We start from the raw sequence: 15,949 nt of genomic DNA on the forward strand, positions 1-15,949 counted from the left end.
GCACAGAATAGTTGAGGCTAGGAGCCAGAGGAAACTGTGGAGAGGTGAGACTGGAGGGTGTTTTAGCTAGGCTGTTTACGCCACTTGGAGAACTTGACTTGGAAACAAAATTACTATTGTTTTCTCCTGGTGTCTTTTACAAGATCTTTAGTACAACTACCAGGTAAGAACTTCTATTGGACTTTTCATCTGGGAGATGCTTCGTCCAAAAATATTTATCTTCAGGGTTGTCTAGCAGAGTCATTGGAATAGCATTGTCCACAAAGAAGCATACCTCCTCTTCACTTGGCAATATGTTTTACCTTGAATGTGTCCCTTACCACTATTAAATCAGGCTATCCTTCTTTAGTCTGAGAAAGCTAATAAGATCACTGACTAAAATGGAATGTATTCCTAACAGACTAATAAATTATAGGCAACCATCAAACAAGAAAATGGACGGTAGTACAAAATAGAGAGTAGTATAAGAATCATTACCACTATTTTTATTCTGAAAGCTTCCTTATAAGCAGTAGCTGTATATATTAATTTTGGCCCAAAACATATGTATGGATTTGGGCAATGAGCTGGGTGCAGCGATTTGGAGCCTTTCCAGGAATTACCATTGAATGAGCTAGTGATGAACATTATGAAAAAGCCAAGCTTTTCGACTGACTTTGATAGCATTTTAAAAGGAATCTTTGTTTAAAGCAACCGAGTTATTTTTTAGATGCATCAAACTGACAATTTTCAGGGGCCAGAGTCAGGGTGGGGTTGAGCTTTACAGTGGTACAAAGAAATCTGTATAAGTAACATGCGTTATAGTTGGCTTTTATTTTACATCGTTTGGACTCTTGAAGATGATGCTGAGGGCAAAAACTAGAAGGGATATGAATCTACAGTTCCGTGTTGTGAAGGCACTGAAGTCCCTTGGGAAGCAGTAGCTGAATTTAATCTTTCTTTCAGCTGCTTTTAATGTGCATGCCATTCCCTCTACAAGAATTCTTAGCCCAGTACGGTGCAGATCTGGAGTGTTCTGTCAAATCCTTTGTTGAGCCTCAGTAGCTTATGTGGTGGTGCCTTTCAACATCTGGGAGATGGGCATTTTAATAGTCAAGTTTAAAAAAAAATTAAAATTAAATCATTAATTTTTTTGAGTCCTAGAGAGTGAGGAATAAAATTTTGGAAGAGGGAGTGGCCATACCTTTGTTTTTTTGTTCTTCATTAATGTTTCTGACATCATGTTAAAATAGGTATCTCAAGCCCTCATTGGCTTTGCCTGCCAAAAATCTGTATTTTTTTTAATTACCTGATGGCACCAACATGTAACAATATCCTATGAATTCTCTTCCTTGAGTTCCAAATCATCTCGGCTTTCAAGAGCCCTCTGTTAGAGCATTGTCCTATCTAAATACTATCCCAGTACTTGTGCCCTGGAACTGTCTAGAAAGATTGATTTCTGGATAAAGCACAAGTCGGGGAGTCAGAAGATCTGGTTCCCATTCTTGTTTTCTGTATGATTTTTGGCAGGTTTCCTCATCTGTATGTTTGAAATAACAACTGCTCTCATCATGGGATTCTGAAGCTATATTAACTGACAGCAATAAAATGTGTTGAGATGTATAGATGAAAAGGTATATAGTAATGCAGAATCACAGAAATGTAGATACAGAAGCAGTAATTTAAAGCTGATTGTTTTGTCATATTTACTTAGACAGAATACTTGTATAGAGTCCTTATAGTCCAGGCCTCCCAACTGAAACATACTGGCACATAAAAAGTGCCCAAAATAAACTGCTGATGAGGTGAGGTTTGCAGGATGTTGGAATTCCAGATAACACTTTCTTTACTGCAAATTCAACTATAGGATTCCCTTGGCTTTTGTACAGAGAAAAGAGGTTCGCTAGTGAAGTGACCATTGGGGATTTATGAGATATTTTTTGTTGTTGTTGATCTTGCATACACAATGAAATTTGGGTATGTGTTTATTCATACACTACCAACCCGAAACAAAAAACTCTTGTGACCCTAACACTGTGTGTGTAGGAGAGTCAAGACTCGTCTTCTTCCAACAAACCTAGCAGTTATTTGGATTAAAGGACAAATTTTGAATAATTTGTCTGCAAATAGTGCAGATAAATACTAACTTCATTATTGATCAGCAAAAAGACAAACTGTGTATTTAGCAAACAAATAGCATTCGGACCCTTCTAAATAATTATAATCCTTTCTCCCTTTTTTCCTAGCATAAAAATTGTCCATTATTTAATGTGGCCAGCAGTGTGGAGAACTGGGGTTGTGTTAATGATGCCCTTCTCCTTGTTCTTGTCTACTGTGTTTGATCCTGTAGTCAGCTACAAAATAATGTATGGAGTGACAAGGATGGTATCTTGATTGTATCCAGCTGTCTGGAACAAGTCAAGGGCAAAGAGGCCTTCCACGTAGCAGTAGATCTATCCAAGCACCCACTAAAGAATATCAGAAATATTAAAATATAAGCCTGTTTTAAGCCTGTTCCTATCAAAGGAAGCAGGTTGGTTAGATCCAAAGCCAGCTGTGAAAGTAGTTAGGTTGTAGCCATATCTACTGAAGTTAACATCAAAAGTTCCATTCTAATCATGCTTGGTTTTAGTTAGTGTAAAAATCTTTTTGAATAGTTGGTTGTATTTCTCTACAACAAGGAAGTTAGTATTGCTTTATTGGCTTTTTGCTCTGGGGGTATGGCTTCCCTGAGTTGTAGGGTCCTTCCAAAGGAAGCTTGGGCTTTTTTGTACTTCTTCCAGGTAGCTTCCTATTCCAAGAACTGGGACTTAAAAGAATTGAAGTGGTCTTTGCACCACTGTAACTCTACCCTCCCAAAGCAGATGTGTTGCATCTGCACATTTGTGTTTGCTTGCTGTGCAGGCTTGGTTAGCAGTGTGTCACATCTTTTTCTCTTCAGGTTTGGCGTGAGTTCCCTGACAGGTTGGTTGGGTATCCAGGCCGCCTGCATCTTTGGGACCATGAGATGAACAAATGGAAATATGAATCAGAATGGACCAATGAAGTCTCAATGGTGCTCACTGGGGCAGCATTTTATCACAAGGTAATATACAACTTGTAGTATGCTAATGTGCAACATGAACCTTTTTTAAAGAGCTATATGTGTTTCTGTCATTGTTCTGTGAGTGTTTTGTGGTGCCATGATTGCATTTGCTACAACAACTAGAGAACCAGTTGCAAACTTTCCCTAAGCCTCTTTCAGTTGCTCTGAAAACAACTGATTTGTCTCTGCCTGTAAAATAAAACCATTACCTTCATGAACTTCCAGAAAAACTGTTGCCAGTTTGCATGACCTGTAACTACGTAGCAAATTTTGCAATGAATGTAGCTTTGTAGCTGGCAGTTTAAGAAAACCGATTGTAAAGAAATTTGTGTGCTGGTCAGGGAAGGAGTAATTATGCAATTAAGCACCCAAAAATTATTTTCTATCTGCTAAAGTAGTCCTTGGCTGAAGGCAGTATCACAGTTTGCCCATAATCCATCCTTAGCTGCCTGCAGTTCAGTGACTGAAATATTTAGAGTCTTATAGTTGCTGCATCTGTATTTAAACTTATCTTCTCTCTCTCTCCCCCCCTCTGTCCTGCAGTATTTCAACTATCTTTACACCTACAAAATGCCTGGAGACATCAAGAATTGGGTGGATGCTCATATGAATTGTGAAGATATTGCCATGAATTTTCTAGTGGCAAATGTCACTGGCAAATCAGTCATTAAGGTGGGACTTTTCTGCAGGTTAGCTTTAAAAGTTTAAAAACATGATGTACATACTCATATATATTTATTTAGTAGGCTTCAATACATTACTTAATCTTTCTTTTTCTCTCATTTACCTGTGGTATGGTGTCTTGCTCTCCTTCCATGGTAGAAAAGCCCTTTTAGTAAAACTTTTATGCTAACTGGGAACAGAGAATTGTTTTTTACCATTTGTTTCTGGTGGTTAGTTCAGCCATCTACTTGAGGTATGAAAAAGGTAATTTAAATGATAGCTATATATGTGTGTGTGTGTATATACATGCCCACATACATATATTTTAACTATTTGAGATCACTAGAGGAAAGAAATTGCCAACTGTCCACAGCTCGCTCTGTCATAGCCTGGCAACAGCTGATTTATAGGAATGTTAATTGCAAGAATGTTAATTGCAAGATCAGCTTTAAATGAACTTTTTATCCCTGAATTAATTTCCTGACATGTTTCGACACGTTTTCAGGTCTGGACATTCACTTTGTACATTCATTTCAAAGTGTGTCAACTTGGAATGAGATTTAGAGGCCACCAGGCGTTACTTCAATTAGCAGGGTCCATTTTCCCATCTGTCCATCATCATTTACTGGGACTGGTGGCTGCATTTTCTAGAAAAGTCTTTAGAAGATAAAGTGTGTGTCTTTGCTGAAAAAGTTTTTGAGCTGTATGAGGGCACAGCAGAGTAGTTTGGCACCTCTGTGAGATTCGGAGAGTCTTGCAGAGTTTGCCAGTCAGCTATTAACTGGAGTGAGCAAAAGAGCGTCTGTTGGATTAACGTTACGGTGAAGTATGGGAAGCTATATTTCATCGCTGTTATGGCTGCAAGAACAAATGGTGTTTATACAGGGACCTTGGCAGTGAGAAAACAGTCATTAAACAGGAATTAAGGAGCTTGTCATCGCCACTTCTTTTCAGTTACAGAAGGAAAAACCCCTCCAAGCAGTTTTTATTGGGCCCCTGTGAATTTTGCAGTCAGCCGGGCCAGATGGAGCTGAATGTAGGAATGGAGTGGCTTCTCCCCCCTTTTTGAGACAGCTCAGCTTACACTGCAGGCATGTTCAGAGGTATTGCACTGCTCTCTGTGCAAGGAGATTAATGTCCCTTCTGTAGATATCTGATGATATCTGGCATGCCTTTCTGCAGGTGACCCCACGAAAGAAGTTCAAATGTCCAGAATGCACAGCAATTGATGGGTTATCACTGGACCAGACACACATGGTGGAAAGGTGAGTGACCACCCTTTATTCCTCTGATTGCCTTGTTCTGATCCCTAGAATCTTATCCTGTGTCTCATTAAATTAGGATCAAAAATGCTCACTGACTGTATTTCTGTAAATTACTAATTTTGAAAGAATGTCACATGGATGTGATCAGCATAAGTCATTTCTACAACGGATGATGTGACAGTGAAAAGTGGACTACTACAAGGAAGGACTTTAGAAGGGCACAATTTTTAGCAGCTTTGCTGTAAAGCATGTAGGACACTTATATGAAATTCAGGTTGTTGGCAGTACTTTCAGTGATACCAGATTTCTGTTTTACTGTGGAACATCAACTGTAGTGAGTATGAGATTTTTTTTTTTAAACCAGACATTTGCTAGCTTACCAAAGTAACAAGGATATAAATTATTAATAATGTTATTTGAACTGATGTTTGTACATTGTCTTTCCTGCAAAGATTGTGAAGCACATTGCTTCTGCTAATGAAGGGCATTTGCCTGCATAATTGCACATCACATTTTTTAACAATGGTAGCATTGTTATATTTTTGTGAGAACTTAATTTTGAAATGAAGTTGGTGCTTGGAAAGGCAGTGAATGTTTAGAGTGAAATACTGAAAGTTGGTAAGTCTAATAGTTGCATTCCCTGCTTTACAGTAAAGTGGCTTCCCAACCTCATCCAAGACACTAAACTTCCCTCTGCCTTGGCTCCTGAATGTGTAAAATAATGGAAAGTTTCTTTACTTTTACAAAGCTGTTCAACTCCCATGTTTGAAAAAGGGCTATCTGACAATAAGTGTACATATTAGTTATTAGGTGGAATTAACCTGAGATCTAGGACTGACAAAGGCATTTCACCTTAGGCTTCTTGGGCTGTTGCATCTCTCCTGCAAAGTTTGGGAAAAATAATTTGCAGCCATAGAATTGATGGGATAGGTAAGCAGGGGTAGCCATAGTGCTGGAAGAGACCACCAGAAGAGGTGACAAAATCTGACCTGCATTTAAAATCGGCCATTTCAGATTTGGACTGAGAGACATAACATGGTTATCTTACCAGTTACCATGGTTATCATCTTAACAGTGAGCTTTTTTCTGTCCTCCTCTGCAGTACTCAGCACATTTCAAGTGTTGTATCCATTTACTGGCCTTTAGCAATGTAAATGGTATTTATATATTGTAATATATGCAGCGAACTAATGCAAAACTGGTTAGTAGGTTGGGGGTTTACTTACAAGAACAGTGCATACACATGTCTGTCTGATGTGTAAACACACATTACACAACACACACAAACACATACATAGTTTGGCTAATTGATTATTAACCAAGCACCATGCCAGGCATTGAAGAGCGTAACTGCCAAGGTTAGTGACAAAGTAGATAGACTGGATGTATAATAAGGCTGGATTAAAAAAAGGAGTATGCAACTCAGAAGTAAAACATACCCTATGAAGATGGTAAAAATGACTCTGCAGAAAACTTAAGGAAGGGTCTGGAAGCTTTGTAGATCTTAAATGTTAGCTGAAGGGGAAGCACAAGAGGTTGTCCTGTGTCTGACAGCTCTGCACTGGCTTACAGGATGGACTACCTGAAGCCAGTTGAGCTTTCCTGTGATCATACTGGTAGCATTACAACAGCACGTAGGAATTTTGGTCGTGAACTAGGTTCTCATTAAGGTAAACACTATAAAAACAGAAGATGAAAAACTGCTTTTTGCTCCAGAGTGCATTATGACGCAGGGTAAAGGTCATGTTTCCATGTCTATAGCAATTCTTGTATCCTCAGAGTAAAGTATCATTGACAGTTTATTGAGAACATGTTTAAACTGTTGCTTTGCTTCTCTGTAGTTATCAACAGTGGAGATAACTGGGTTTGGGAAATGTTACATTGACTGCAAATCCACATAACCTTTATTTACCCAGCCAAAGGAGTACATGCTGGGATGGAGTCTGGGTGCAGGAGAAGATCTGGGGTATATACAGTTTGGGTGTATTCAGGTTTCGTTTTGATCATCATTAATATCATACTGAAACTGAATGCTACACCTAATACTTTCTTGCCCTGTGTTGTCATTACCTACCTTCAATATAAGAGAGTTATTTGAAAATCTGAAAGGGTTTATTTTTTTGAGTCTTCTAAACTAGCTATTAATTTTAAATGGATAATAAATGATAGCAACTCCTGGAGCAAATTTTCCTAACTTAGCAGTGAGTAAGGTTCTTATGGCTCATATATATAAATATGTTTATGCACTAGCTGTTTTCAGGGTCAGGAGAGAAGCTGAATGGAAAAAGTTCATGCATCAGGGAATCCTTGTCATATTATAAAAGAATAACTTTGTACAGATAACTTTACAGTGTTGGGTACCAAGAACAATACCTGGGGTATCAGGCAAAGAGCTATTATCAGCTTCACTTGCAGCTTCCCAAAGTGCCTGACTCCCTGGTTTCTGGCATTCAGAAATAGTGAGCAGGTAGTCCAAGCTAATTCCTTGCCTTGGGTATACGGGGATCGACCTACTGTTTGTGAAACAAATAGTTTATCAGGGTTGTCGTGGGCATGCACAACACTTAGTGTTAGGTTTCTGATTCAGAAATAGCAGAGAGATGCCCAGCAACTGCCTGATGATTGTTTTGTGAGTGTAAAAGGTTTGAGAAGTCAGTTGTGGAGATCTGTCCAGGAGAGACATGTAACTGCCCAGTTCCATTGGGCTTTTTGACAGTCTCAGCAGAGACAAATGAAAGATGGTACAGTTGAACTGTGTCTCTTAAGAGATTTTTTTTTTTTTTTTTTTTTTTTTTTTTACAAATACTGAAGGATATTTCCAGCAAATCATGGGAAAGCCAACACTGCTATTCTTCCTGCTGTGTAATTTCTCTGAGACAACCCTGGGGACTGAAGTCTTATTTATCAAGCTGCATCATTAAAATACATTAACTAAAGAAAGCTTTGAACCAAGAATCCCCTTCTTGCCCTAGGTTACCCTTTACATGAGGTCACAGAAGAAGCTGTAGGAAGATCTCATAATCCCTGTATTTACAGGTGCTGTTTAAGTAGCAACAAGTTTTCTGCCTTTAGCATCTTTGCATCTGGTGCTCAGAATGGAGAACTCTGTAAAATGCAGCCTAGAGGGCAACTGCCTGTACAGTAAATACAACAAAGGGCTGAGCTGATTCTGCAGCAACATTAACAGCAGTGTCTTATTTAGGACATTTAAGTATTTCTTAGAGTCAAAATAAGAAGCCATTCCCTTAAGAGGCAAACTGACCAGGTAACAGTTGGCCAAAGGCTGCAGGTGTAGAGTTAACCTGCCAAAAAATATTTGGGTTATAAGGGACAGGAAGCTGATTAAGAGAGACCTTAACAGACATGAAGTTCACCTGGTCTTCCAGGAGCAGCAGGGCTCTCAATTTCTTGGTTCACACAATCTTAATTCCTTGTTGAGCACAACTCCACGTTGTCAGCAGAGCAAGGGAGAAAAAGAATAATTCTTAGAAGCAAACATGCCTCTGTTAGAACAAATCTGCAAAACTATCAGCACAGCCAAGAAAAACACCTTCCCTCCATATTAAGATGACATGTTACATTCTCTTGGCTACCTAGCTTTGAATATTTAATGTTCTAGATATCCTTTCTGGTTTATATTGTCCAAAAGTGGCAACGGCTTTGGAATTGAAGTGATTTAGTTCAGTGCAAGAGATGAAATTTTTTGAAAGAGGCGACTTCCCTTTGAACACATTTTGTGGCTTGTGTATGACATTTCTCTCATCTAAAAAAAGCCTATTTCTGATCTTTGAATTTGATGTTTCCTGAGGATTAACTTTTCTGATTCAGCCAGAGTGATTAGAACATACTGATTTTTTTTTTTTTCCATTTTTCATTTTTTCATTTCTTTAACAATGAAGCAGTTTCTTGGTGGTTAAAGATATTGTACTGGTATGCTTGAATGGTCTTGCCACCAGAATAAATTTGGCTGTAGGATTCCATCTTGATATTTTCTCATAAGACTTCATCTTTGATTTGGGAGTATAACCTCTGGAGGGAAGAGGCCAATTTTGTCTCCACTATCCATTTAGTTTTGTCTTTTGCTCTGAGGGTGCTACTTAGTTGGGGTTGTGACAATGGCTGATCTGATGTGGACACCTGCCTACCAGGCAGCAGGCTGAGATAACGAATTCATTTCACACCGGCCACCAAGCAGCTGTTACATTACAATGTCTCTCAGTCATTACTGGCAGAGGCAGGATTTGAACCAGTAGACTAGAAGTATTCTTGTATTCCAGAAACCAGTGAGGGCCAGCAGCTGTGCAAACTTCTCGCATGCACATCTCCCAGTGCATCTACCTCTTCGCCTGTAACATTTGTGCTTTTCCTGCCACGAGACTTCTCCGATACACACAACTTGGATTACAGTTAGCCACGTTTCTCAGAAGTAACACATGATTTGGAAGTCTGACGTTATCTGAAAATCAGATGTCTTTAAAGTATCTCATGTTGGGCATCTCACAGAGGCAGCAGAAACTGCTTAGTGTTCCTGGATAAAACACTCAGTTCCTGTGCTCTGTGTTATTGAACCTTTCTGTGCCCAGGGCCCAAAGCTCACCCTCCCGATGGTTCACCTTGTTATTGCAGATGTTGAACAGCTACTTGGGTCTCTCTGCTTCAGTCCTGACTGATGGCTCCTTTGCTGTTTCAGATCTGTGCTACCCTGGAGCAAATTGTGCTTGTGCCAGGTCTAGAGGTTGCTTCCCACTGCACATGGTTTCCTCTTACACTCTGAATTATTTTTCATTTGTTTCCTAGTACAAACATTTTAATCTGGAGGTAGGAGGAAGTACGAAGGCATGAGAAGGTAGCAGAAAGTGAAATATTTGCATTTACCTGTATAAATATTTTATTCAAGTATCACCCATATGAAGTCATTTTCTGACACTTTTCTCAGGCCAGAAAATGGCCTGAAATATGAAACAGCTATGTGGAGATGTAGCACTTTAACAACCTGGGGTTTGTGTTTTCCAGTCATTTACTGTAGTTAAGGAGGGAGCCATGGGATGGCTCAGAGGCTGAGGAATTAATTTTGAAAACCAGTCTTGCTGTCCCATCTACTTCAAAAGAGTGTTTGGGGCAGTGTTGAGCAGTCCCCATCACGAAACTGTCACGCTCAGTTGGTGTGATTGACCGGGTCTGTTGAAGAAAATTATCCGGAGCTGTAGTGACCCCCTAATGCTTCGAAGGGGTCGAGAGAGGGTGCGGTGGTTGGAGAGCGAGAGACCTGCTCTGGGACCGCCTGCAGCACGTCAGCCTCTGTAGCTGAGTCAAAGTACTCATTTCTTTTTCGTTTTCCCTTTTGAATGGCAAAAGAAATGTGACCTGTTTTCTTGCAGCTGTCTGTTATGTTATGTGTTGGGGACTGTTGTCATGATTCTTGGTGTCTGAAGTTCTTAAAAGCTGTTTTATAAAGTACACAGCTAATATTAGCTAAGTGCTGGCAGGGGTAAGATGAGCCAAATTTTCCCTGCCTTGCTTCCACAGGTACTGTGCCTTTCAGTGAAAGAGTTAAAGGAGCGATGTAAGGTTAAACATCTGTTTGCTTGCCTTCTGAAGCACATGGCTGTTCCCTTCCACAGCATTACTGACACCTGAGATTATTAAAACTGAAAGAGTCATCAATGGTCCGATCTTTTTTGTGCTAATGTGATGCCTTACTGCTCAATATCTCTTTATTTAGACAAGGAAAATAAACTAGTTGGTTTCATTTTATAGGGGTTTTTCAGCTTCACTTTTAACTTACAGTACAATCAGTGCTGCCTATGCGAGGCATGTTTATTTTTGTGGGAAAAGATAGAGCTTCTGAAGAAGCCTGAAAAAAACCAGGATTTTCACAAAGGCTTGGTTTTTGCAAAACCTTCATTATGAGCCAAACTGACCCAACAGTGGCCCTTTAAGAGACATGTTGGCAGTTAATCTGTTCTGGTTTACAGCATGTACATTGCTTTAAGAATGACTGGAATTCCAGGGGGAGGGAGAAGGGAAGCTTTGACCTCCATGTGCACATGTGCTGCTGCCAGCATCCCCTTGCTCTCGTCTCTGTGATTAAATGGATAAATCAAAGAACACCAGCTTCTTTTCAGTTCTCTCTGCAGTGAGGCTGTCTTTTTATTTACTAGTAGCCAGCATGGCTGAAGTACTGCCAAGCGCAAGAGGGGAGGTTTCTACCAGTTATGTTGGTGTGGGAGCTGGTAGCCAACCCAGTTGTTTGGGTTCTTAATTACACTGCTTTCCCTTTCACCAGATCTGAATGCATCAATAAGTTTGCCTCTGTCTTTGGGACCATGCCTCTGAAAGTGGTGGAGCACCGTGCTGACCCTGTCCTGTACAAAGATGACTTTCCTGAGAAACTGAAGAGCTTTCCCAATATTGGCAGCTTGTAAAGGCAGCTGTGAGACAAACCTGAGTGATGAAAACAATGGCTGAAAAGGTGCTATGTGGAATACAAGGCCCTGAAGAAACATCCGCTAGAGAATGGGTTACATCTGAGGGAGATGGGAATTAATGTTGTATTCTGGTATGTTGTCTTCCCTTTACATTGCACAAAGATGTAATGGAAAGCTGAACAACTGCTTCTCTCTTGCTCACAGAGGATTGAATCTATTCATGGGTCCTCCCAGAAATGTCGAACACACACTTTTCTCCAAAGGAGGCTGGGCACCTGGAAGAATAAAACCAGAATCTCGCTCTCTGTGGTCTGACTGGCATGACTGACCTCTTCTGTCAAATGTGCTGCAGTTCTCTGGTTTGTAAGCATCCATCCATTCAAAGCAACTGTCTGCAATGTATAGCTGCTGTCTTTTGGGAGGAGCTTATTGCCTGTGTGGTTGGTAGGCCTCTGTCTTTTGAGATTAATTGTTGGCCTAACTGTGTAACAAACATTTTTTTCTGCCTACTGAGACAAAGGTTTATTTTTTTACATCATCAGCAACAAAAATCTGTGTATTGTCTCATAGTTTAAAGGGCAAAGCATTTTGTTTTACTTAAATTATTTTTATGTGAATTGAGACGCACAGCAGCTGGGAGGATGGTCTCCTTCAAGGCAGAGACCTGCAGGGCGGAACTCAAACTGCTGCATTTCTTCCTGCGTAAATCTCAGGTTTTCTGCTGTGTCCATGCAAGAGACTGTGACTCTGTGTCAAAATCAGTTGTATTGTACAAAAAAAGATGTACCTTTCAGTCTTACTTTATTTTTGCTTTTCATTATCAAAACAGAACAGTTAGGTTACAGTTTTACATTGTAGCCATACATTGGAACAACAGCTATGAAGTAAGGTTTTCACATCTGAATCCTCTTCAGCAAGCAGCGTGTTGTAGTACTGATTTGTAAAACACTTCAGTTTACAGGAAATCCCAGTTACAGCTTCAATGCGCAGAGATATGTTTATGTGCAAGATGCTATTAACGTACACATACAAACTCCTATAAATTACCTTTGTTGGAAGAACTGCTGGGTCTTTGCTTGAAATTTAACTAAGGAACCCATTGCCACAGGCTGCCACTGAAACATACAGCTTAGGAAGGCTTTTGGAAAAGCTTTACATTTCTCACAAGAGTTGGAATTATTTCCCAATACTGAAATTAACCTGAATTAGAAAACTTAATGCAGCAAAATTAGAAATAAAATTGCCTGGACTGTTACTTCTTGCCCTTCAGTATTAAAGATGATCCCTAGTTAGGCTGAGAAAGGAATCCCTGTTCCACCTCCACTGATAAAATGTTTGTTACCAGACCTGGTAATTGACTGATATCACTGTGGGCGATTTGACTGTCTTTTGAAACCTCCATTGCTGCCAGTTACAGAGACATCCTACTGGATGGGCTGTTTTTCTGTTACACTATGAGCAACCTTGTTTCTCAGATCTTGCCAAACCCCAAACAATAGGACAAGTGTTAGGCATCACGGTTCACCCCCTCTCCTAAGCTGGATAGGCAGCAATGACAGAAACCAAATGAAAGTCAGGCTAGAAACAGGAAACATCTGCTCCTATTTGTCTCACCCCCACTAAGGCTTATCTTATTGCCCAATGCAGTGGATGTGCTATGAATGAAAATCATATTGGAACAATAGCTCTGAAGGGATGCTTCACTTCATAACTCCCCTGGGATGTGCCTGTAAACTGTATCGTCCAATTCTCTGGGAACGTTTAATTACTAGTAAATGTTTTTCACTGCAGTCTTTGTTTCATTCCTGAGTTGCTGTGGGAGCGGGGGTATTGGGGAGCTAGAAGGATAGCTGTTGCAGTGACAACAACTGCTGTCTGCACAGCGGGTATCACAAGATAGAGGAAGGTTTGTCACTCACTATTTCTCCTTTGCAACCTCTCAGGTTCATTCACATGAACTTTCTGAATCTTCCTGTTGATTTATGTCCTGGTGCTTGAACATCCGGAAATACCAGCATATTTCCCTTGAAAAGTTTGCTTTAAAAGGGTAGCTGTGACAGTGTAGTAGTCGCTTCAGTTTTGGCCATTCTTTTGGGGCTGATCTCAGCTTGGCAGGCCGTAGCAGTATAATTGAATTTGTAACATCTTCCTTGTGCAGAGTTGTGAAGCTGCTGTGATTTCTTCGTTCTTTCTCAGTAGCCAGGACTTTTGCACAGAGTCTTAAAAGACATGGAGGATTTCAAATAGTTGGTGGAATATTTTTAGGTGAAGATAGACTAACCAGCCCTCCTAAACTGATCTATAGTTTCAGGTCAGTCAAAGGCAACAGGTCCTTGTGCCTGTATCCCAAAGTATCTGAGTGGATTCCCCTTCCACAAAATGCCCAGTGACCTGTATCAGTCGTGTTTGGTCCTTTGGCATTTTACAGTTGCTTTTATAGAGCCATCTCATTCAGGTGGTCATTTGTCTGTTTTGTGCCATGGAGAAAATTGGACTGTAAAAAAAAATTTTGTAAAATGGCCTACTTCCCCTCAACGTTTGTAATTGTGAAGTTCTTGATGCAAAATCTGTAAGGATAAGATGTACCTGTATGTCTGATTTGGAATGGGTTTCTTGTCAATCTTTAAATTAAGATAATTGTTAACTTTTCATGGAATGTATGTTATCAAAAAAAGGTTAAAGTTGGTATATTAAAAAGCAAATCCAGAGGAGTATTTGTTGTATTTCACTTCTGGAGCAGCATGAGAAAATATGGATGCATTTAGAAGGGAGAATTGCAGTGACAGGCTGTTTTGTTACATAAATCTGTGTTAAACTTGAATATCCACAGTGTGCTCTAGATCTGTGAGTATTTTGTGTTTCCCATAACTGGAGTTGGATGGTTGTCTTTGAAGTAGAGTTTGCTCTGCACGAATTCATCCCAGTCACCTTTTTGGAGAGAGTAGTTGTTACTCTAATTTTCTGCCAAGATTTGACAGTAGCATTTGTCTTGGAGAAATAGGGAACAGATCCTTTCTCTTTTTGTGAAGAGAGACAGCAAATGTTGAAGAATTGTGCTTTTGAGAAAAGAGCATTGGCTGAGTCATTGAGATGGTGGAATTCAGTGTGGTGGCAGCTCCTTGATTTCAGAAGTGCTGCAACACGGTCCCTGGAGAGCATGCTGTAAAAGGGCAGCGTGTGTGCACGACACACCTTGCTACTTATGCATAGCAAGGGTGATGTGCTGCAGTGCTTGCCCTGCCAGTCGTGGCGAGTCTTACATTTTTAGTATCACCAACTCTCCCTACAATGTGTTGACTCTTTTCTTCCTCACAGCTCCACTATCTCATTACAGGACATGCCAATTCGAGCCCTAATGTTCTGAATTACTCTCTCCTGCCATCTCCAGCTCTTGCTCTTGAATGTCCTGCCGCCCATCGTTCTTCTGCTGGTGTGGCTCAAATATGCTTTACTGCAGCAACTAGTTTATCCCTGTCAATTATCAATTCACAGGCCTTTTAAACTCAAGGGCCTTGGAGATACAGATGTCAAAATAATTGTGAGGTGGGATTTAAGAGATGCTCAGCAATTCTGACTCATTTTGCTTTTAGGTTGTATTGGTGAGTGTTGAGCACTCTGGAAAAACACTATACTGAGAGACATGAAAATGGATTTAGGTGAGCAATTTTCGTGTTAAAAATACCTTCAAGACTGGGCATGAATGCCTGCCATAATTGGCGTCTGGTACCCTGGGTACTTCTCACAGGTAGAGCACCTTTTGATCAGGAAAGATCTCAAAATGCTTAATTAGTACTACATAAATCTTCTGTCCAGCCCTTTCACAGGGAAGCTGCTGTTGTAACAGGACTGCAGCACAGCACAGGAAGGAAAAACTAAAATTGACAGTGCTGATGAGAAAATGGATTTTAAAGCCAGAGACCAGACAGAGTGAGTATGAATTTTTTTCATCGTTCTTCTTAAAGACTCGCATGTTTAAATTTTACTAGGACTGCTGCAAAGCATGTTCTGTTGTAAACTAAAATGTAAACTACAGGTAGTTCTTGCAATCTCCATGTACTTCAAGGAAGAAAAAAAACATTCTGCAAGGTTATATTAGATGAAATATATGCTAGAAAGTGAGCTGGTCCAATTGCTAACTTCAGTCTGGTCCTGAAGAGTTGGGAAGAGCAGAGCAAATACTAGGCAAATGTTCCACCTGTATTGTCTTTTCTTTTTAATTTTTAGGCTGAAAGAAATAATTTCTGTCAAAAATTGCCAGAAAACTCTGAACACGGTATTCTTTGCATCTTTCTGTAGGATCTGAGAGTTCTCCCATAAGCAGGTAATCACTTCAAACCTCTTGCTAACATTGATATGTAGAGAGAGATGGCATTTGCTTAACAGAGAGATCAGCTAGAATGCTTTTGCTTTACTGTTGAGTTGTGGATCCTTCACTTTGTATCTCATGCTGTTGGGAGTGCGTGTAGGACTCTGGAAGTTCTTTCTATGATGTTTGCCACTGCTGTATCTGAGCGCAATAAATTGAGCTT

At 40.1% G+C, this 15,949-nt stretch overlaps 1 protein-coding gene across 1 annotated transcript in view; it reads left to right on the forward strand.

Annotated features, from left to right (window-relative positions):
* The window catches only part of EXT2 (exostosin glycosyltransferase 2), a 79,492-nt gene extending 67,689 nt beyond the window's left edge, over nucleotides 1-11,803 (forward strand). The window contains exons 11-14 of the mRNA XM_075713241.1: nucleotides 2,921-3,064; nucleotides 3,608-3,736; nucleotides 4,910-4,992; nucleotides 11,279-11,803. Of these exons, the coding sequence (XP_075569356.1) occupies nucleotides 2,921-3,064; nucleotides 3,608-3,736; nucleotides 4,910-4,992; nucleotides 11,279-11,417 (495 nt within the window). The 3' untranslated portion in view covers nucleotides 11,418-11,803. The remainder of the gene's footprint in view (nucleotides 1-2,920; nucleotides 3,065-3,607; nucleotides 3,737-4,909; nucleotides 4,993-11,278) is intronic.
* Nucleotides 11,804-15,949: the final 4,146 nt, after the last annotated feature.

This window comes from Pelecanus crispus, chromosome 6, assembly GCF_030463565.1.
Source record: "Pelecanus crispus isolate bPelCri1 chromosome 6, bPelCri1.pri, whole genome shotgun sequence".
In the NCBI taxonomy this organism is placed as follows: domain Eukaryota; kingdom Metazoa; phylum Chordata; class Aves; order Pelecaniformes; family Pelecanidae; genus Pelecanus; species Pelecanus crispus.